Genomic DNA, 23,490 nt, shown 5'->3' on the forward strand with positions numbered 1-23,490 from the left:
AATGTTTTCATCTTTGCGGGCCATTCAATCTCTTACAATACTTTGACTCGAATTCCAGCATTGTAGCTCGAAAGCAGCTATAAATACTTAAAAAAAGAACGTGGCTGTGTTCTAATAACAGAGTATTTATGGAACACTGAAATTTGTATTTCATGTAATTTTCACATGTCACGAAATATCATCCTTGTTTTGATCCACCCCCCTCCATCATTTAAAAACGTAAAAGCCTTTTTAGTCTTAGGATGGCTGACCTCTGTGTTATGGGATTCTTTTTCCAAATTTTGAAGTTCAGAAAAAGTGTGATCTCTCTAACTGGTCTGCAAGTCTGTCTCAGATCTGCTTCCACCCTTTGTAAAAGAAAGTTGTATGCCTGCCTTACCCCTGCCTTACCCCTTATTCTCCCAAGCAGTAGGGAAGGGCTGGAGGTGGAATCCTCTGGGGCTCCCAGATACAGACATTGTTGGAATTATTAAGGGGGAGCTTCCCATGATAATCAAAGTACCAAAGGTGCCTAGACTTACCTCTCACCCTGACTGATTTGTATTATATGTATCTTTCTAAGGCAGGGGCATGGTTTCATAACCAGAGTATTTTGGTCTTTGTTGGCTAACTGTGAATTCACACACTTCGCAGAGTAAAGAGTTGGGAGTGATCTCTCCTCTTCCCTCCCTTAATTATTATCAAAGGTTGAAAATCTCAAGCTGCAGAGATCCTTGACAGTAAAGCAAGCTTCAAATGCCGATCATTCTTTTCCCCACGGATTTAAACGTAAGCAAATTTTTCCAGCTACTCCCTTAGGATTGAGAAATAAACTGAGAAAATGAGTGAATTTCATCTCAGAATAAGAAAGCCTTTCGCAAGTCAGATGGTTTTTTGCAATCTTTGCCTTCCACACAATTGAAGGAGGGCCTAATCTAGTTGTCAGTACATAGATCATTAAAATAATTTTTGATGATAGATCACTATGCGATTTTGGTTATCTGTCAACACATCGCTGTAACAAAACTCCTTTTCTTCCTACCAACTTCTTAGAACCAGTGGTGTGCTGGTAAATGTTTAACAATAAGTTGGGGGAGGCAGGAAGTGCTAATTTGTACCATTTGCCAAGTCTGTGGTATAAATACTCCCACTTAGCTGATTTCAAGCTCCCAGTGTGATGTCATTGAACATGGAGTTGGTTAGAGATGAGCAATATTTCTACCATGTACAGTGCAAAATAATAGGCACAATAATATCAAGAGCACAGATAACAAGAAGACATAGTGAAATAATTAGGAAGTAATGAGTCTTGAGTACAAAGTATTTCCTTTGTTTTTAATAACTGTAAATTGACATAATTTCATTTTTAGTAATAATCATGTACCCTAAGGTACCTAGCCTCTGTGGGTGCCTAGATCACCCACAAATTTCCTAAAAATTGAAGCAGTACAATCTGACTCTGGTACACCACTGCTTGACAGCTATAAACAATCAAAAGTTGGAATAATATTATTGCTAAAGCTTGTCTTATTCTTGCACAAGCAGTAGCCCTCCAGGGACACGTGGACTAATGGGGAAGGAAACATTAACCAGTTTTACTTTTTTTTGCTTAATAATTATTTATCAAAATTTTTAGAACTGGTTTTACCACTGTAGACATATATCAGATTGCACATTTTAAATATGTGCAGTTTATTTCAGTTATATTTCCAAAAAACCATTTTTAATCGTTTCAAGGGACTTCAAAAATTTGGAACATATTTACACTGTTTTGATCAATTGCATTTTTACAATAATTATAATGACTGAAAATTTTAAAGCTAGTCTTATGGTCGTAGAAGGTAAAATAATGATTCCATTGACATATATGTATTTTTAGGCAGAGAAATATGATAGCTCTATCAATAAGCTATTTAGGCATTAAAAAATACATTATTGGTTGAATGCCTGGCTGGTTCAGTTGGTAGAGCATGTGACTTTTAACCTCAGGGTCATGAGTTCAAGCTGCCTATATTGGGCATGGAGCCTACTTAAAATAAAATAAAAAATACATTATGGTAAAATTTTAATGTGGTGAAACATGGGGTGAAAATTTGAGTTTGAATAGAAAAAAGAATGATGTGAAACCATCATTAGAGAAGTGCCTATTCATGATTGATTGTTTGATTGATTGATTTTAGTAATCTCTACACCCAACATGGGGCTCAAACTCATGACCCAGAGATCAAGAGTCTCATGTTCTACCCACTAAGCCAGCCAGGTGCCCCGTTCATGTATTTTTTTAAAGGGATGGTTGTAGGTATCAAATTGCTAGGATATTTAATTCAACTGACATAAACATTTTATGTTTAAAAGAATGACATAAACATTTGTTTTTGAGTGTATAAATTTATAATATGTCAGAAATTGCAGCCTTTGTACCTGTTTAAACTCTTGATGGTAAAAGGTTCGCTGTCAACTTAAAAATGTGCAGGAAAGTCCATAGTTGTTCAATAATCATTTGGGAAGCACACTAACAAAAAAGATGACTACTGACAGCTTAGAGAGCGGAAGCTTTTCCATAAAACCATCCCAACCTCCTGAAATGAAGGAATTGATTTTCCCTTCTCTGATTTCTGAGAATCTCTCTGAAGCATGAAATACATTTGAATATGGTTATTTGTAGATTGGTGGGGTTTTAACCGGTGCTTCTTGGACTGGGGACAAGGGGAAACATGGATGGTCACTACTCCCGTAGGGTATGTGTCTCTATGCAAATTTCTGGGGCACGAAACTTCAGATTCTCTCTCCCTGACCCCCAAGAGGCTAAAAACAATTTGAACAGACAAGGCCTTTTAAGACGTCTTAATAGGTTCTTCTTTGACTTCCATAAATCAAAATGCAGTAATCAAAGGTTTAGTGAACTTAATTAAAGTCCCCAATTCCCTACGTGGTACTGAAGTAAAACACAACAAACAAAACAAAAAGCCAACCAAGCAAACAAACCTCCCCTCTACCCTGTATTAAGGGTCAGAGGTTCTTGATTAAAATCCTGTGTCCTGCACTTGCCAGTTAGATGAAATTTGAAAGTCCCTTTGCTCCTCAGTGACATGGGGGATAAAAGACCTACCATTTGGGGTACTTAGGAGGACGAAATAAGGTGAAGTGCTGGGTACCAAGTCCATGCCCGCTACATTATGGCGCTTCCTTATTTTCTACCCCTGAGGTGGAGGAAGTCTGGGGGATGGCATGGGCCACACACAGATCCTCCTGCCAGCTTCTTTCCTTTCTTTTCTTTTCTTTCTTTCTTTCTTTATTTTTTTTTAAAGAAGGTAATCAACAGGGGTGCCTGGGTGGCTCAGTGGGTTAAGCCTCTGTCTTCAGCTCAGGTCATGATCTCAGGGTCCTGGGATTGAGTCCCACATCAGGCTCTCTGCTCGTCGGGGAGCCTGCTTCCTCCTCTCTCTCTCTGCCTGCCTCTCTGCCTACTTGTGATTTCTCTCTCTCTATGTCAAATAAATAAATAAAATCTTAAAAAAAAAAAAGGTAATTAACAGCTTACAAAGTGCTCCCAAGGCTTTATTTCATTTATTCTATACAACTCCATTTTTTAAAAAAAATTTTAAGGATACTGCATGCAAATTTATTTGGCTTCACAGATGCTTAAGGCTTAATTTGTTGCAAGCCTTAGAGATAAAAAATAGATGAATAATTGTAGAATACTTTTGATAGGTTACACATATGGCACACTCAAAAATTAGTATATGACTTTTGCTCAATCCTATGCAACTCAATACGGATTGTGAAAATAAACATATTTTAAAAAATATTTTATTTATTTATTTGACAGACAGAGATGACAAGTAGGCAGAGAGGCAGGCAGAGAATGAGAGGGGGAAGCAAGCTCCCTGCTGAGCAGAGAGCTGGATGCTGGTAGATGTCAGGATCCTTAGACATGACCTGAGCTGAAGGCCGAGGCTTCACCAACTGAGCCACCCAGGCGCCCCAAAATAAACCTATTTTTGATGTGGTGAGCACTGGGTGTTACACCCAACTAATGAATCATTGAACACTTCATCAAAAATTAATGATGTACTATAAGTTGGCTAATTGAATTTATTTATTTTTTTAATTTAATTTATTTTTTCAGGGTTCTAAGATTCATTGTTTACGTACCACCCCAGTGCTCCATGTAATCCGTGCCCTCCTTAATACCCACCACCAGGCTCACCCATCCCCCCACCGCTCTCCCCTCCAAAACCCTCAGTTTGTTTCTCAGAGTCCACAGTCTTTCATGGTGCGTCTCCCCCTCTGACTTCCCCCAATTCAATTTTCCTTTCCTTCTCCTAATGTCCTCCATGTTATTCCTTATGCTCCACAAGTAAGTGAAACCATATGGTAGTTGACTCTCTCTGCCTGACTTATTTCACTCAGCATAATCTCCTCCAGTCCCGTCCATGTTGGTACAAAAGTTGGGTGTTCATTTGTTCTGATGGAGGTGCCAGCTTCCTTTCAAGCAAAGAGACGTGATTCGGGGAGTCAAGAGGCAGCAGGCGCCTGAGATCTGGCCTATAATTGGGGTAAACCTGACCCTCTCCCTTTCCTCAGGCCTCCTAGGCCAGAGGTCACCGAGGTTGGGCACACAGCTGGAGCAGCCAGACGTGTCCAGCCCAAGAAACCACGACTAGTCCTCTTCTTCATGGTTCAGCTTAAGTGCTCCTCTCCTAGAAGACTTCTCAAAACCTTCTAGCCTTTTCCTTCTAGCTCCCCTCTCTCCCTCCCCCCGAGACCCCTGTTACTCTGTCCCTCTCCTTGGAAAACCATGCCTTTCTCTCTTATGTTGGAGATTAAGGGCACAGGCTTCAGGGTCAGAGAGATCTGGGCTCTCATCCTAGCTGTGTGACCCAAGACAAGACACTTTATCTCTCTGTGCCTCAGTTTCTCTTTAGTAACTTGGGAGCCATGTGTTTGGTGTTGTATGGTGTTTAGCACAACACCCAGCACAAAAGGATGCCCATTTTTTATGATCACAGAGGTCTCCCTCTAAGAGTCCTGAGTTGGGGAGCTTTCTTGCAAAAAGCTCCTCGCACAAAGTAAATAACAGGTAATCATGTCACTATTTTCAGAACAGCTGAGAGAGTGGGCGTGGGGCTCTCTCTCCCAGAATGGTGCCAACCCTCTTTGGTCTTCCTCACTCCATGCAAATTTCTCTTCAGCTCCAGATAATGACAGCCTGGAGTTTCCAGAGGCCGTGGAATGTCCAGCCACTGCCTTGCATAACCGCAGAACCCAGGAACACTGGACAAGGAACGACCTTCCCAGACCGTTCACCTAAACAGCACCCCCATTGTAAGTCAGGCAAACCAAGGCCCACACAGTGAGTCAGCACCCACGGGAAGGATGGTAAAGAATTCTAAAAATAGCCGCACCCCTTCCATTCACTTTCTCCTTGGTTTGTTTTGTTTATTTTTGTCATGACACTTTCCTCACCTGACATCATGTCTTTATCCTTTTCCTCGTTTATCGTCGGTTTCCCCACCAGATGTAAGCTCCATGGGAGCGGGAACATGGTCTTGTGCATGGAGGGATCCCTAGCATCTTGCCCAAGATCCGGCCCAAGTTAGTGTCCAGTAAATGTTTGTCATATAGACAAATGAATGAACGCCATTTGGTTATTTGTCCTTAGAGATTCAGACACAAGCATTCATTCATTTGCTCATCTATCCAACATTTAATGAATACCTTCTGTGTGAGAGGTTTGTTTGAAAAATCCTGGTGAATGAGACACTGCCCTTGCCCTCCAGCAGGTTCCTGATCGGGGAAGAGTAGCCACTGGTGGCTAAGGACCTATTATATCCCAAGCTCTGGGCTGGCAGCGCTATGTGCATTTTCTCTGTATGTGCGGCTACAGCAACAGCTGACTGATACAGGATTTAAATCAGGTTTCTCTGATTCAGTCTCACTATGTTGTCCCACTGAGTTGATAGCTCTGATTCCTATTTTCCCCACAAAAAATGTTTCTTAAAACTAAATTCAGTTAATTAACATATAATATATTGTTTCAGAAGTACAGGTCTGTGATTCATCAGTCTGATCTAATACCCAGTCCTCATTACAACACGTACCCTCCCCAGTGTTCATCACCCAGCTACCCCATTCCCCTCACTCACTCTCCCCTCCAGCAACCCTCATTTTGTTTCCTGAGATTAAGAGTCTCTTATGGTTTGTCTCCCTCTCTCGTTTCGTCTTTCCCTCCCTTCCCCTATGATCCTCTGTCTTGTTTCTCAAATTCCTCATATCCGTGAGATCATATGATAATTGTACTTCTTTGATTGATTTATTTTGCTTAACATAATACCCTCTAGTTCCATCCACATCATTGCAAATGGCAAGATTTCGGGTTTTTTTTTCTGATGGCTGCATAATATTCCATTGTATGTATACACCACTTCTTCCTTATACATTCATCTGTTGGTGGACATCTAGGTTCTTTCCATAGTTTGGCTATTGTGGACATTGCTGCTATAAACTTTGAGGGGCACGTGCCCCTTCGGATCACTACTTTTGTATCTTCAGGGTAAATACCCAGTAGTGCCACTGCTGGGTCACAGGGTAGCTCTATTTTCAACTTTTTGAGGAACCTCCATACTGCTTTCCAGAGTAGCTGCATCAGCTTGCATTCCCACCATGAGTGTAGGAGGGTTCCCCTTTCTCAGCATCTTTGCCAACATCTGTCATTTCCTGACTTGTTAATTTCAGCCATTCTGACTAGTGTGAGGTGGTATCTCATTGTCCCCACAAAAACGTTTTGAGGTGTTCGTCCCTGGGAGCAGAGAGGAAGATGCTGGGAAAGAGATTGAGAGATGTGTCCCTGAGAACCTCCTGCATACTAAACTTGAGCTTCCCCTGTAGTCCCCAACTCTGGCAGCTAGAGAAAAGCACAAATAATAAAAATCCCAACCATTCACAGAGTCCTAGACAGTAAGTTATTGCATTTACACACCTCAAACTGTCTGAGAAGGTAGTCAGGACTGGTATTATTACAACCAATTTAGAGCTGAGGAAATAAAGCTCAGAGAGGCGAAGTGAGATGTCCTGGTTACAAAGCTTCATCTAAACCCAGACGCCTTGGTTTCTAGCTCTGAGCTCCTTCCAGACACCCTATTTCTTCTGTGTCCTTGACAGAGACCATCATCTGAGTGCTTCCCTGTGGGAGGCATAGCATCATGGGACACGCATGCCGCAGCCCAGAGGCTGGAGCGTGGGAAGCAGAGCAAGATGCTTTGAACCCCACTTTATCAACACCCAGCTGAGTTTTCGTATTCCTCTCAACTTTCCCTGCCCCCCTCCCTCGAGGTTTTTTCTTCCGGCCTTCATCCAACATCCAGTCAAAGTGGAGATAATGCAACTATTTTCTAGATGACACAGAGATCAGAATCTGCTCTTTGCAAACAGCAAAAGCTGTTGGTGCAGCAGAAATGGGGCAATGAGGTAAAGGTTGTCAGCTAAAGCCTCCTCAGCCATTTGACTTATGACATTGGGTAGTCCACCCACACCACTGTTTCCTCTTACAATAAACGAGAATCCTCCCATGACGGCGGGGCTGTGACGAACACCTCTCCTTCCCCGGCACATCTTTGTCCCTGCTAACTCCACTCATCTTCACGGTCTACTACTTTTACCACTTCCTCAGAAGAACCTTCCCCTGAGGCCAAATTGTCTTCCTGCTCAACTTCTTTTGACATGGTTTCCTTCCCAGCATTCACTACAACTTCTATTTCTACCATTACCATTCTGTTTTCTGGCTTTGTTTTCTAGCAGGGGGCCTGCTACATAGTAAGTACTCGGTATATATTTGTTGGATGAGTGAATGAATGAATCTGCTTTCCTCCTCTCATCCCTCCTGCCTCCCCCGGCCACGCTCCCGCCCCACACAGTTCCCAGGGGTGGGGTAAGTCGATGATGAACTATAAGCTGGGAATTCTTGGGCAAGGGTGGATGGCTGTGACCTCCGCTGCCCTATCCCTGCCACACTGGTCTTGCTATTCGGAGAACATGCCAATCTCATTCCTGCCTCAGGGCTTTGCATTTGCCAGCCCTCTCTCTGGAATGTTCTTTCCAGACACAAGTTGGCTTCATCTTTCATTTCCATCACATCTCTGCTCACATGCTGCCTCTTCGGGGAGGTCTTTGCTGACTGCTATTTCTGAAGTAATCCTTCTCAGTCTCCCTCATCCATTGTTCTCACGCCTTTACCCCCATCTTCATAGCTCTTCTCACGACTGGATGGTAAGTTTCACATTGTTGGTTGACTTATTTATTGTCTTTCTCCTACACGAGAATATATACTCTATGAGGTCAGAGTTTTTCTTTACTTTATTCAGTTCTGGCACATAGTAAATGCTCAATGAATATTTATCAAATGACTGATTGATTGATTGATGAAAAGGGAGGTGAAAAAAAAACAGCTTTTCTTTTTAAAATAAATCCCTGAATTCTTCACGTCAGATCAAGGAATAATTTCTAGGAAGGGGCAGAAAATATAGTACATGGTAAGTCAGGAAGCCTGGGGAGTGGAGCAACTGTTTTCAGAAAAATCTCACTTCTCTTGCTCCAGGAGTGTCTTAGACCTGGTAACCGATCCCTGAAAAAGAGTTCTTTTTTTTTTTTTTAAGATTTTTAAAAATTTATTTATTTGACAGACAGAGATCACAAGTAGGCAGAGAGGCAGGCAGGGAGAAAGAGAGAGAGGAGGAAGCAGGCTCCCTGCTGAGCAGAGAGCCTGATGTGGGGCTTGATCCCATGACCCTGAGATCATGACCTGAGTTGAAGACAGAGTCTTTAACTCACTGAGCCACCCAGGCACCCGTGAAAAAGAGTTCTTTATTTTAGAGAAACAATACTGGGGTGCCTGGGTGGCTCAGCCGGTTAAGCATCTCTCTTTGGCTCAGGTCATGATCATGGAGTCCCAGCATTGGGTGCCTGCTTCTCCCTCTCCCCCTGCTTTGGCTCTCTGCTTCTCTCTCTCTCTGTCAAATGAATACAGAAAATCTTTTAGGGGCACCTGGGTGGCTCAGTGGGTTAAAGTCTCTACCTTCGGCTCAGGTCATGATCTCAGGGTCCTGGGATCAAGCCCTGCATCGGGTGCTCTGCTCAGCACAGAGCCTGCTACCTCCTCTCTCTTCTGCCTGCCTCTCTGCCTACAGGTGATCTCTGTCTGTTAATTAAATGAATAAAATCTTAAAAAAAAAAAAAAAAAAGAAAAGAAAAAAGAAAATCTTTTAAAAAGAGAAAGCGAGAGAAACAATGTCCCCGGAGGCCCAGCCACCTGCTTGTATCCCTGGCAGTATCCGCCCTTCACAGAGAGATGATTTCAGAAAAGCACTGACCCTTGAGCTTCAGGTTCCTCATCTATGAAATGGGGAAAATGTATACACCTACCTCCCCAGAGTGTTGGGACGACAGGAAGATCATGTAGCTGAAAGCCCTGTGTGAACTATACTGTTGAGTGCACTTCCTACTATGCCTCAGGAAGAGGGAGCATGTGGAGTCAGGTTGGCCTGGGGTGGCATTCCAGCTCTACCACTCGCTGGCCGTGTGGCCTTGGGTAAGTGGTGTCCTTTCTCTGAGCCTTGGCTTCCTTATCTGTTAAGTGGGACCATGACTTGTATCTACAATTTCCAAGCTTGTTTTGGAAGTTTAGTAAGAATCAAGTGAGATCATATAAGTGTCTGGCTCACAGTGGGTAACTCAGCAAATGTTCCTCAGAGGCACATACAGCCCTTAACCTACCCTGGGTGGCTCAGTCAGCTAAGTGTTTGATTCTTGATACCGGCTCAGGTCATGATCTCAGGGTCATGAGATCAAGCCCTGCATCAGGCTCTGCATTGGGCATGAAGCCTGGTTAAGATTCTGTCTCTCTCTCCCCTTCCCCCCTTTGCCCCTCCTCCACTCTCTGCTCCCACTCTCTCTCTAAAAAAAAATACTCTGGGTCACAAAGTGTTCTTAGTCTGAGAGGGAAAGCAGACAACGATGATTTCTTTCTCTCCAGTCTCTCTTCGTAGAGAGGTAATCACTGGCCAGAACCCATGCAGAGGACAGGCAGCCAAATGCAACTTCCCACATGGAGTTTCCGAAAAGTGTGAGCGCAGAGTTGCATAACCTGTCCCTGAGAGTATCTCTCCTGAAGTGTTTTCATCAAGCATTCCCTGAAAGGGATCACGTGGTGGCCTAGGGAAGGAGTGGGTGGCCTAGGGAAGGAGTGGGTGGCCTAGGGAAGGAGGAAAGGAGAAAAGAGAGGGAGTTGGAGAACCCTGCAGGGGGGTGGGATTAAGAAAGGAAGGTACCGCATTTACTGAACTCCTACTGTATACCAGGCACTGGGCTCACGCTATCTGACACCCACTTTGATCTTCCCCATAAATCTGAGAGATCAGATGTTACCACTCCCGCATTCCAAGGGAAGAAATAATAATTAATATTGCTAATGTTTACCTAATGCTGACTGCCTATCAGATAGTAGTAGCGTGAGCACATATTTGATCCTCAGGACAAACCAAAGCATGGGTACTATTCTTATCATCATTTTAATAGAGAAGGAGACTGAGAGTCAGAAATGAAGTAGCTTCCCCAAGGTCACCTAGCAAGATAGTAGTGGGGCTAGGATTTGAATATAAGTGGGGCTCAAAGCCCACAGACCTGTATGAGGACATCCCCCAAGGGATTTATGCGGAACGTGATCCCAACAAGAATTGGCCTTATAAACCCACAGTGGGAGTTCGGTGTGGAAATGACGTAAGTGACCAAGTAACCAGAGGCACTCTTCTTCTCTGCACCCGGAGGACAGTTTGTCCCAGCTTGTGGCTGTTTGTCATTGGGTCTCTGACCTGAAGTTTAAAATTTCATTCAAAAGTTTGGAACCACAAACCCAGCAGCGTGGGAAGGGCCCTTGGAGATCAGCTATTCTAGTCCAACGACCTCAGATTACAGATGGGAAAAAACCCTGAGGCCTAAAGAGAGCCGTGGACATGGCAAGGTCACAGAGCAATTTTCTGTTAGAAGAGGATTTCGTTTGAGGTCAATTACAGATCATCTTGTTCTGTAATTACCAAATGTTGGCTCTACCTCTGAATCACTTGGGGAGCTCTTTATACATCCAGATTTCTGCGTTCTGCTTCTGGCGATTCAGATTTTGGTTTGCAACAAGGCCTGGGAATCGGACAATATAATATGTTCCTCAGCTGATTCAGATGGCACAAGGCCAGGGACTGCATTTGGAAGTTCTCCTCCATCATTTTATACTTTGGCATCCTAAGACGGGTCTTGCCCCAGGTCTTATGGCAGGTCACTGGGGCCCTAGTTCAGGCTTTGTGATCCTTCTTCTTCTCTAGGCTTCCTGTGGTCAGATTCTCAAAATGGGCCAAGGAGTTTGGCTAAGGGAGTTACTGTGGTTTTCCCCAACTCTTGGTTTCCTTGTTGTAACCCAGATTAAGACAGAGAATGGTGCTCCATTTCCCAAGCTTGGGAAGATGGAATTCAAGAGCTGAAATCCTACAGGTAAAAGGAAACTGCAACAGGCTGTCATGCCGGCCCATGGGGCTTTCCCAAGGCAAGCTCTAGGCTCCAGGAATGACGTCAGACTCCAGCTATTCAGTGCCCTAACGTCTCAGGCTACCTGCGTTTTCCATTGCGGGAGAATGGCTAGGGAGGGCTTTCCATCTGTGGGAGGAGATGGGTGGAGAGGGCCCAGCTGTGATTTGAGGGGGAGCCTGACTCACAAGGAGCCAAACATTCCCGAACCTGAAAGACCAAGCTGCTTGCGGGAACTGAGTCAAACCTCTGAAGTACTTTTCCTGAGCTCCTCCCTACTCCACCACTTATTTCGTGCTCTTCCCAACCCCCGCTTTGGGGATGGTTATTTGGGTTTTGGAGTGTGGTGTCTTGGGTTCAAATCCCTGCTCAGTTTCTTAGGAGCTGCCTTACCTATGTAGAGTCACACTCCCTTTCTAGGCCTCTGTTTCTTCACCTTTAAAAAAGATGGGTAATACCCACTTTCTCGGATCGTGAGGATTAAACAAGATCACATACGTATTTGATAAACAGAAGATGTTTTTTCAGAAAATGGGTCATCAGTGGACCAGAGGGATTTGAATATATTTTTGTTGTTTCAAATTGAGGCGCCTTAAAGAATGGTTGAGCTGGAAAGCACCTCAAATCTTTGGGTCTTAAGGACTTCCAAACTGGAATTCAAGGGAACTGTTTACGGTATTTCTAAACGATAAGGAAAACCACATACTTACTCTTGATACAGTCTCACTTTTCTTTACTTTTGTCTGGAATAGTATCAACTCAAGGTGATAAATATGATTATCACATGCTGTTCAGAGTTCTGATTGGCAGTTACATGTGTCTTTGATAAGTTTTTTTTAATGGGGAACTAATTAGTGGAGGGTAGACTGAATGTTGGCAAACGTTAATGTTGTCTAACTCCTCATTTCGTAATTAGGGAAGCTGGGGTTTAAGAAGGAAGTGGCTTGCTAGTCACGCAGCTGGTAGAGCTGGCTCTAAAACCCACATTCTTCCCCTGGAATCAGTTACTTCCCTTCTTTCCATTCTGGAGAAGGGGGATCTAGGCTCCATGAAGTTGAGGGGTTTGGGTCGGCTGGGACAGGAATAAAGTGATTCATCAATTTGCTGTTACTCTTTCTGTTTTGACTCATTCAGCAAATATTTACTGACTGCGTACACTCTGTGGACTCAGGAGAAGGTGGAGACAAAACGGTTACTGTGGCAGGCAGGGTCAGAATGTGCTTCCAGGTATGACTTCAGAACCTGTCCTTTTTTCTATTTTGAATATATATGTATCTATAAATATAAATGGATACCTATGTTATAAAGCACCCACTACATTGCCTCCTAATAATCAGGTTGTGTCAGAGGGCAGGGATTGTCCCAGTCATACGTGTCCAAACCTTCCTGGCACCCAGTAGCAGGTTCATTTAAAGTTATCCCAGACTCTTACTAGGAGAAAGAAAATAGAACCTATACTTAGAGACTCATTAACTCCTAAACTTCTTTACCTGGCTCTTGCCTACCCTCTCCCTACTCTCCTGGTCGCCCCTCTTTTCTTCAAGATTCCCCTGTAGAGGGCACGCAAGCTCTACCGCTCTTGTGCCTCACTTCCGTTCGCCTTCACCCTTCATCTTGCGCATGTGCACACTTCCCTTCCCGGCGGCCGTACACCGGTGGAGTTGGCTGGGCCAAAGATTGCACCCACTACGCCTGCGCACTATAGGCTCCGCCCCCTCCACCGCCGTCCCCGGAAACGCTTCCTTCCTACGCCGTCGCCGCTGCTGCCGCCGTCGTCGTTGGACCTTTGCCTCTCTAGGCCGGTAGGGCTTCTCCTCCATGGTCCTGTCTGTCACCGCTGTTTGGGGAACCAGCCGGTGAGGCTGGGCCGCGCTCGGACACTTCGACCGTCGAGTCGGTCACCGGTGAGTGAGCCCCGAAGGAGCCTGCGGACGGGCGGGCCGAGCAGCTGGAATGGGCAGGATTTTCCCTCACTCTGGGAATGGGTCTGTCCGCTCCGCCCCTACCCCCCCTCCCGGAATGGGCTCGCCCCTTCAGTCCCGTCCCTCCTCCCGGGCGGGGCGGTGTTGCTATGGGGACGGCCTGCTGGCTGAGGCCCGGCGTGTGTCCTCGCAGGTGCCAGGGCGGCCCTGGGTCCATGGCGCGGCAGCGCTGACCCAGGCCCCAGGTGGCGGCCGGGCCCCGAGGGCCGGCATGGCGGGCCAGTTCCGCAGCTACGTGTGGGACCCGTTGTTGATCCTGTCGCAGATCGTCCTCATGCAGACCGTCTATTACGGCTCGCTGGGCCTGTGGCTGGCGCTCGTGGACGGGCTGGTGCGCAGCAGCCCCTCGCTGGACCAGATGTTCGACGCCGAGGTAGGGTCCCCTGGACGGCGCGGTCTGAGTCTCGGCCTCATGGGGTGTGCTTTGTGGGTCCGACACCGCTCCCTCCTCTCCCCACCCCGGGATCTAGACGTGGCTGGACCACCATCTCGCTCTGTGATCCAGGGAAAGGGACCTCTTCTTTCTGAGCCTCAGGTGTCCCATCCATAAAAATGAAAGCACTGAGAACAAAGGCAGCTTATTAGTACAGAGGAAAGGGCCTGGATATCCTAAGGAACAGTCCTGCATTCCAGGCAACGTGATGCATCTCCTTTCTGACACTCTGAGGAAGTGACTTCACTTCCCCGCCTGCAGATTCTCAGGTGCCAGATTGAAGAGAGGGAGGATGAAAGAGCATTCATGGAGGTATTATGGAAACAGCCTGGACTTTGGAATTGGGCCTCGGTTTAAATTCCTCTTACTACCTGTGTGATGTGGGGCAAGTGCTGTCCCCTCTGAACCAACGTGTTCCTGTCTGCAAAAGCATGGCAGAGCTCATGGATTGCCATACAAAGAGCCTGTACTTTGGATTCAGAAAGGTTCAGCGTCCCATCTGGGTCTAACTATACGTCCCTTCTGGGTCTAACTATACTGTCCATGGGGATTTGGGCAAGTCGCTTCACCTTTCTGAGTCTGTTTTCTTTCCTGGAAACTGGGCGGAATCATTCTCAGCACAATGTAATGAGGCCCAGAGACCCCGGAGGTATCTAGGAAGGTGAAAGTGCTTTATCAAGTAATGGAGGGCTAGGAAATGGTTGCATTTGAGAGGCAGCTGTGGTGTATGGAAATGAGCACAGCTCTCGGGGCCGGGAGATCGGGAATGCAATCTTTGCTCCTGCTGCTGTTCTCTGTGTGGCGCTTGGGCAAGGTATTATCCGAAAAGGGGTAACAGTAATGTTAACAATAGCTTTGCGAGGCTGTTGTGAGGATAACAGGAGATCATCGAAGTCTGAGGTCTTTGTAAGCTGACGGTGCTGGGCAGATGTTTGGTATTCAGTAGTATTGTCTCGAGAGTGGTGGAAGTCGCACACACACTGGGTGCCCAGTAGTAGCCTATTAGGAGCCTCTGTCCTCCTGGGAAGGGCCTTAGGGAATCCTGGGCGTTGTTGAAGAGCTGTCTCACACACATGACCTGGATCCTAGAGCAGGGGTTGGTGGACCTTGAAGGACAAGATAGTAAAGGTTTTAGGTCACAACTACTGGACCCCGCCATTGCAGTGCAAAAGTAGCCAGAGACAGTACTAAGCAAATAGGTGTGGTAGCGTTTCTGTAAGACCTTATTTACAAAACTACGTGTCTGACTGGTGGGGCCTCGGTTTGCCAAACCCTGTCTTAGTCCTTACTCTTGCCGTTTACTTACTGTATCACTTTGGGCAAATTACTTAACATCTCTGAACTTTTGCTTTTCCTTTGTAAGTCTCTTCTTGGCTGCTGTTTGGGGTCAAACGAGATACCATAGTGGGTGTCTGTGAAAGCACCTTGTTGGAAATAGGCTGCCATGCAGATGCAGGGCCCTGTTGTCTTCTGTGCTGTGGGAAGAATGCGTTTTCCTTAGGAGGTCCTGGAGCCTGGAGCTCCGCCAAGCCAAGTCACTTTTCCAGCATATTTCCATTTGTGATTCCCCCTCAGATCCTGGGCTTTTCCACCCCTCCAGGCCGGCTCTCCATGATGTCCTTCATCCTCAACGCCCTCACCTGGTGAGTATCACCAGTTTTGCTTTCCAGCTTTTGGGGTCCTAGCACTGGAACTAACTTCCTAAATTCAGACATGAGACAGGCTGGCACTTGTTCCTGGGGAGTGGTGGACTAAATTGGGTGGCAAAGGCCAGCTCTGGGACTGGCTTCATTATAGGGCTCCTTCCATTATGATTTTGCTTTAGCTGGAAAGCTCTTACATCACTCTGCATGCTGCCTGTGGGATAACTTCCATCTCGGATCACTTCCCTGTTGTGGAACGAGGTGAGGAAGGATTTGGACCAGTAGTCAGGAGAAGTCAAGTTCTGTTCTTGGTCCGTGTGCCATGGGCCACGTTACTTCCTTCCTCTCTAGGCCTCGGGCTCCTCGTCAGTACACCTGAGAGCTTTGACTGGGTAACATTTAAGGCCACTTGTGACCATTGCCTGCCTCTTGAGAGGCAGTCTGGCAAACTGATTAAGATCTCAGCTTCTGAAGGCAGACTCACTTGGCTTTGAATCTCAGCTTTCCCACTAGTCTAGGGACTTTGGACAGTTGATCTATCTAGGCCCCAATTTCCTCATCAGTAAAATGAGGCAAATGATATTACCTATCTCATAGTTGTAAGGGTTGAATGAATTCATTCATGGGAAGGACTTGGAACAACACCTTGCACATTACTGTTCTTCACCTTACACCGGAGATTGAAAATGGGTGGGCTGACTATGACCTGAAGTTGGCTCCTGGATATGTTCTGTTTGGCATCCCACAAATAGTGTTTAAAATATTTTTCCATTTAGTTGAAAGTCAGGATGTTTTATATATAAAAGCCAGATTTCTGGCTTCTTTTGAAAAATGGGAAGATCATTTGATTCCAGGCCAACCTTCCAATATGAGTATTTGTCCAGCTGCAAGTAGCTTGTTGTCCCCACTTTCAGTGGCCCGTGTATGCTTCAGGGTGCCACAGTCCCCACAGTCCCTAGGATTCCCCTGAGGGACAGTTACTATTTCTTATCAAGCTTATACTTTTTTCTTCTACTCAGCCTGATTCCCTCCCAGCATTACCTGCCAGCTCTCTCTAGGCATCTAACAATGTAACCTTTGCTTCACACTTCTCTTGCTTGCTTCTGACCACTATGCTGTTATCTTGATTGTCTCTACTCCCCAAATGATCTAAGGCCAGGACAACCCAGTGATAACTCACTGCTGTCCTCTCCCCACAGTGCCCTGGGCTTGCTGTACTTCATCCGGCGAGGGAAGCAGTGTCTGGATTTCACTGTCACTGTCCATTTCTTTCATCTCCTGGGCTGCTGGTTCTACAGCTCCCGTTTCCCCTCGGCGCTGACCTGGTGGCTGGTCCAAGCCGTGTGCATTGCACTCATGGCTGTCATCGGGGAGTACCTGTGCATGCGGACGGAGCTCAAGGAGATCCCCCTCAACTCAGCCCCTAAATCCAATGTCTAGAATTGGGTCCTTTGGACGCCTGACTGGGCATTTGGCCCCACCCTCCCACCCTACCTCCCCCAACACCTTGGGCTGCTCAGATCCTCCAGACGAGGTCCAGCCCAGGTCTGAGGGGAACCCTGGAAATGTGAAGTCTCTGTTGGTGTGGGAGAGATAGTGAGGCCCCGTCAAGAAGGCAGGTAGCAGTCAGGACCACAGCTGCAGGAATGGCCTCTGTCTGCTGAAGCCTGGCTGTCTGGGAGGTCAGCAAGGGGACCTCTGTCAGGGTAATAACAGAATTGGAACCATGTCATTCTTGAGCCACCATACCTGTCACCAGCCTGTTATTTTAAAAAAAGAACCAAATCAAGGATATCTGATTGGAGCAAACCACTCTTCTAGTCATCTGTCTTACCTTCCCGGGACAGCTGTTACCTTTGCCATGTTGCTGAACTGCCAGCTATTCTGTTTGGAGAAACATTCGGTTTCTGGATCCGTAGCCACAGAAAGAGACAGAGGTACAAAGTATTAGGCTGCGGTCGGGGAGAGCACAGCAGATGGAGGCATCAAGCACAAGGAAAATGCACAGCCTGTGTCCTGCTATACGCATGTGTGCACACACCCATGAACCCATGACTAATTTTCTTCCAGTTCTCTCTACCGGGTCCCCATCTGCTGCCAGCTTTCGACAGAGCAGGCCACAGGACCCAGAGAAGAGTCCCAGCATCGCTCCTGGTCCACCCTTCATGACAGAGTCACTGCCTCTTCTCTAGGAATGACTAGGCACCCCAGCTCCCTCTGGACCTCACTTCTGGCAATAGTTCCTTTTTCCTGCCTTCCTGAGAATTCTGCAGTGGGAAGGGTGTGATGGGTGCCCAGAGACGGGAAGGCCAGCCTTCCAACTTGGGTTGTGCTGATAGTGCTGAGGCAAATAGGAGTTTGCTGCTAAGATTTCTGTTTGGGGAGGCATGTCTTCTGTGAGGGGCTTGCAGCTGTCCCTCCTGTGTACATAAATACAGTATTTTCCACGGTTCTGCCTGTGCTTACTTTGTACTTCTGTGGCTGGGCCGGTGAGAGACCTGCACAGCCAGACAGGGTAGCTATAAAGAATGATTAGGCCACCTCCTCCTTTTCTAGACCCCAGATTGTTCTTCCATTTGGTTAAAATACGAAGTGCGGGGAATTCCTGTCCTACCCCGCCATCTGTGGCCACCTCTGCTCTGCCTTGGGTGAACTGCCATGACTGAGTTTCCTTTTCCTAGCCAGTGATTTCTCAATGTGTCCGGTGGAACACACTTGGTCTAGACCCACTTCTGTACTGAAACCATCAGTGTTCCTCTTTGGGCCTCTGGAGTCTGCCAAGAGTGTGGTCAGCTTTCAGCTTTGCAGTGTTAAGGCTTCACAGATGAGTTTTGCTCTCTGCCCACGAAGCCTTTCTAGCTTCCTGGCTCCCAGCACTGCAGAGTAGGGAGGTGAGGCTGACATGATGAAGGTTTAAGAGTGAACATGTTTGTGGGAGACAGGGAGGGTGCTAGGGTGCGGCACTACAGTAGCTTGGTGCTCTGGCCAAGCTGGAAGGAAGCAGCTTGTTAATGGGGCTTGAATCCTGGCTGCACAGTCTAGCAGATAAAGCCAACTGAGGTGACTTGCCCTGGGATGGTGGATTTCCCCCAGACACCACAAACCATAAAGGCATGTGGCTAATGTTTTTTGGGGAAGGTCACCAGAGCACAAGTCATGTGGCTGTTGTCTCCCTTGGTCAGCCGGGGGCTGGTTGCTCCAGCTGGGTTGGCACACATCTTTGGGAGTTTCCTTCAGAGACCTGAGCCTGTTCTGCCTATCTTCTGTAAAGACAAACTTTGCCCCTTGAGTAGTAATTTGGTTTTTAGAAACTGCCAGAAGTCAGGGGAGCCAACTTTTTTCCTCCAACAATACAATAACAGAGCCGGGTGACAGGAGTGAAAAATGTGTGACCTTAGTGAATTTTTTTTTTTTTCATTTTATCTATTTGAGAGAGGGAGAGAGCACAAGCCAGGTGGAGAGGCAGAGGGAGCAGCAGATTCCTCACTGAGCAGGAAACCCAATGTGACGCTCAATCCCAGAACCCCAGGATCATGACCTGAACTGAAGCCAGACATTTAACTGACTGAGCCACCCAGCTGCCCCGAAATTGTTGTGATTTTCTAAAATAACAATAAAAGCAGTGTCTAGAGGCAAGTTCCAGAGAGAACTGGACAGTGGCAGGGACATGTTTGTCATTTTATTTATTTCATTGTTTAATATATATATTATTAAAGTATTTATTTATTTTAGGGAGAGAGAATTCCAAGCAGACTCTGCTGAGCAGGGAACCCGATGTGGGGCTTGATCTCATGACCCTGAGATCACAACCGAAGCCGACAGCAAGAGTCTGATGCCCAACGGGCAGCACCACCCAAGTGCCCCGTTAGTCATTTTAGTAATAAATAGCTGGGCTTAATCGATGTGCAGCAGTGGGCTAAGTGCGTTACATGCTGTTTTCTTAATCTTCACAACAACCCTCAGAAGTAGGAAATACCATCTGTATCTTCCAGATGTGGACACGAAGGCGTTTGCCCCAGGTTATGTGTTAGGAACTGTCAGACCCAGGATTTGGGCTCTGGTTCTAACCAACTCATTCTGAAAACATTAAAGGATGTGCAAGTTCTTCAGTTTTAGTCTTTCACCTCTCACCTCTGCCTTCCACTGTATTTATTTTTTTTAAATACGAAGGATATGTAGTGCTTTGTAAACACTTGAGTTTTCCAAGAAGAACTGATAGACTATATTAAATATGGCCACAGAGTCCCAAGTGAACCACAAGCCCCACAGTGTCCCAAGTGAATGTAGGAAATGGTTTTATTTCCAAAGGATAAAGGAAAGTTAGCTCTACCCCGCCACTGAGTTGGTGGATCTCTTGACTTTCTAGGGGATCTGAAGCGTGGACCTCCTTTCATTCCCCACCCCCTAGCCCCCTACTACCTCAGCTTCCATTTGGAGGAGGGGGACACTAGTGCGTAGCTGGTGCTCAGAATAGTTTATGACCCAGAGGCAAGATGGGAAAGGAGAAAGGGATGTCTAGCTCAGAGGGTGCCCCTAGCTTCCAGTTCTGGGCAGTCCTGTCTGGATCAGAGCCAAATGGGGGCTGGGGTGGCAGCCAACGGATGCCAGGGGGTGGGGTGGGAAGGCCCACATGAATCCTGTCGGGTGCACAGTTCAACCATGCTCTCCTGGAAGCACTTCGGCTGCTCAGTGACCTCCCAGATCAGAGTAGCTTCCTCTAGCAGGCCCAGGGGGCAGTCGTGCACAGACATGGGTCTCCTCCCTGGATCTGTAGCCCAAGGAGCCCAGAGCTTCAGGGGCAGGTGCAGTATGGGCAGACTGAGGGCACAAGAGAGGCCCTCTGTGTAGAGGGAATTAAAGCCTTGCTTGAGGATTTTTTGTAGGAAAGTAGCAAGTGGTGGTGAAAACAACATTGAGACAGGAATGGGTAGGGGTTGCTGAGAGTTTGGACCCCTGTCCTGCTACTCTATGGCCAACAAAGAATTGTAGGGGGCATGGGGAACTTGGGTGACTTGGTCGGTTAAGTGTCCAACTCTTGATCTCTGCTCAGGTCTCGATCTCAGGGTCATGAGTTCAAGCCCTGTTTGGGCTCCATCCTGGGTGTGGTGCCTACTTTAAAAAAAAAAAAAATGAGTTGCAGGGCCCATAGGACTTGAGAGAGCTACAAGGGAGTGCAGAGTTAAATCCTGGGCCCCATTACTAGCTGTGAGGATTTAGATAAGCTGCTTGACAAGGAAATCTTGGTTTCCTTGTTTGTAAAATGGGGAGAAGCTAGCAGTTCCTGTGTTGTGAAGATTCAGTGAGATACTTAGAGTAAAGTACTTAGCACGGTGCATGGCAGGTAGGAAGTGATCCAGAAATCTTGGCAGTTCTAGTTACTGGACCCCTGCCCTATTTCTCCTCCTTTTACAGAGACACCTTTCTCCCCAGCCTCAGTGTTCTCAGCTGTTAGATGGGGGACAGGTTTGCCCTCGATCGGGATGCAGCTACCAAGTACTGCGTGTGCTCCTAAGTGCCATCCACTGCAGAGTGAGTTCTGTGTATTCTCACTTAATCCAGTGGGATAGACACCGTTATGTTCCCATTTTGCCCACAAAGAAACTGAAGACTAGGAGTAAACAACTTGCCATTACATCACACAGCTGATGAGAAGCCAGGCCTGTCTGCCTCAACAGCCTCATCCTTGCACATTCCAATCATGTTTCATGTCTTCTCTATTCTCCAGAATAGGAGAGGGGCAGTCTCTGGAATCCAGATGTCATTATAACAAAAGGCTGTGAATGTGAACATAAGACTGGTTTTTTAACAAGCAGCTAATTCCCATAAAGGTGAGCAGTTAGGCTGGTGCTCATGAGTGAGAAACAAGGGGCTTTATCGGGGCACAGCGCCCGGAGAAGGCAGGAGAAAGAGGACAGACATTTGTTTAACATCGCACAAACTGGCTTAATGTACATCAAGCCTGATTTGCTCGAAGCCCTGTGGAATGGATATCAGTATCCCTATTTTATAAACTGATGAAGTAGGTTCAGAGAGCTCAGACTTCTTTTAAAAGTCACTCTGAATCAAATACTTCAATCCCCCCCCCCCGCCCCCCTGTTGACTGTTAGGGGGCCTTCTGGGGGTGGTGTCCTCTGAAGGCTGAGATCTGTTGCTAACTCCTGCCCAAAGCAGGATCTAACTGAGCCCAGAAGAGGAGCCTCACTTTGAAATAGTCAAGCACAGGGAAGGTGGTAACGGGAGAGCCTCAGCTGTGGAGCTGTGGGACTGTGCGAGACAGGTTGAGGCTCAAGCGCCAGCTCAGGTGCAGTGCTGGGAGCCATTCACACCGCAGCCTGCATCCTTGTCCTTCCCCGCAGCGGTACCCGGGATCCCAGCCTCACCAGCCTCAGCACACAGGCACGGCCCATCCAACTGCTGTCCTTGGGCCCAACTCTGGCTCCCTCTGCGGCAAAGTGGAAGCTGCCAATCTTACCCACGCCTTTCAGGTCCTCGCTTGGGGCTCCCGGGGCAGGCTCCCAGGAAGACTAGTGCAGGGGGTCGCGAGCCGGGTGTGTTTTGGTTGGCGCGCGCTGCCCTGATTGCGCGCAGACTGACGTTCGCGCGGAGGTTGATGGAATGGTGGGTGCTGGGGGTGGAAGGGCGAGGGGGGCGATTTTCGAAGACTGGTGGGATTGATGATGGCCAGCAAGGAAACCGAAACGGCGACTACCCAGGAGTGGGCCGGGGTGCGAGCCGTGCGGGAAGACAGCTCGGATCCGAGTGGAGGTTGCGGGGAGGCGGCTGCGCAGGGGAGGCGTGCGGAGGCTCGCAGGAGCCCAACGGGGCAGGGCGGCAGCGAGCGGCCCTGCGCAGGCAGGCTGAGGCTGGCCGCGCTGCCCAGGGCTAACGCGGTGCGTTTGCGGCCCCGCCAGCCCCGGGAGGAGCAGTCTCAGAGCTGAGAGCTCCGGGGAGGAAGAGGGTGCAAGCGGGCAGGTTTGGGGAGACCCCTGCCATCTTCCTCCCTCCCGCGCCAGGCATCTGCTCCACCGCCTGGGGTCTTCGCAGGAGGGCTCCGTGCCCCTTGGTCGCTGTGTCGCTTTCTTCAGGGCGCCACTCCGCGCACCTGCCTTCAGGGGAAGATCCCCAGATAGCCCGGGTACCCTGGGCTTTCCCTCTTCCCAACTGCACGTTCAGGGCTATGTCTCCTGCCGACTGAGGGCGACCCCGACTGGATGGGGTCGACGGGGCCTTGGGGTTGGGGGGAGGGCGTGTCGTGTCCCACGGGAGCTGTAGAGCCCAAGCCCTGACACTAGGCCTGACATTTCGAGGCCCATCTGACTCGCATGTGTTGACCCCCGACGCCGCAGTGACTGGGGTACAATGCGCGTGAATGACGGGCGCGCTCTTGTGCCGTTTTCCTTCCTTCGGAAAATGGAATGGGGAGCAGCCCGCAGTTCGAGATTGGAGCTCTGGCCCCGTCAGTTCCTCGTCGTGTGGGCCAAGTCCCCTTCCGCCTCCGCGGCGCCACGGGCTGTCATCTCGTTGGCTTGCGGGGAGTCCCTTCTGTGACCGCATAGAGTGCACTCGCGGGCCGGCCAGCTTGCAGGGGTGGGGAGGGGTGCAGCTTGCTCGCTTCTGTGTGCCACCTTCTAGGCTGACCTGAGGGGGCCTGGGAATGGGGTGGAAGAAACCTAAAATCGTGATGCACATTTTTCCGCCCCACCTCGGTCGAGGGCCTCTTTCCTCCATCCTTTCCAGTCCCCAACAGGCAGAGGCAGCGGTAGTATTCATCAGTTCCCAAAGGGAGATTTTATTTGTAGACTCGTGAATTTGCCCGCCCATCCCTCCCGCACGGATGATTGCGCCAACTCCACCCTCGCCTCGCATGTCTGGCTCCGGGCCCAGG

The 23,490-nt window shown here is 47.8% G+C and overlaps 1 protein-coding gene and 1 long non-coding RNA gene across 4 annotated transcripts in view; one reads left to right on the top strand and one right to left on the bottom strand.

The window, feature by feature from the left end:
* The first annotated feature begins 12,686 nt into the window (after positions 1-12,686).
* Positions 12,687-23,490, top strand: part of SYS1 (SYS1 golgi trafficking protein) — a 39,713-nt gene continuing 28,909 nt past the window's right edge. The window contains exons 1-5 of one of the 3 annotated variants that reach the window (XM_082744717.1): positions 12,687-12,774; positions 13,092-13,451; positions 13,663-13,902; positions 15,538-15,605; positions 16,805-18,058. In XM_082744717.1, the coding sequence (XP_082600843.1) occupies positions 13,741-13,902; positions 15,538-15,605; positions 16,805-17,045 (471 nt within the window). In that variant the 5' untranslated portion in view covers positions 12,687-12,774; positions 13,092-13,451; positions 13,663-13,740 and the 3' untranslated portion in view covers positions 17,046-18,058. Of the gene's footprint in view, positions 12,775-13,091; positions 13,452-13,525; positions 13,903-15,537; positions 15,606-16,804; positions 18,059-23,490 lie in introns of those variants that run through there. The other 2 variants (XM_082744718.1, XM_082744716.1) reach the window with 2 other exon arrangements.
* LOC309871570 lies at positions 17,865-23,133 on the bottom strand. The gene is made up of 2 exons (XR_014315352.1): positions 22,078-23,133; positions 17,865-21,379 (listed from the first exon to the last, which is right to left on the bottom strand). It is a non-coding gene; the product is annotated as an uncharacterized lncRNA (long non-coding RNA).

The sequence above is a fragment of the Mustela nivalis genome, assembly GCF_964662115.1.
Source record: "Mustela nivalis genome assembly, chromosome: 8".
NCBI classification, from domain to species: Eukaryota; Metazoa; Chordata; class Mammalia; order Carnivora; family Mustelidae; genus Mustela; species Mustela nivalis.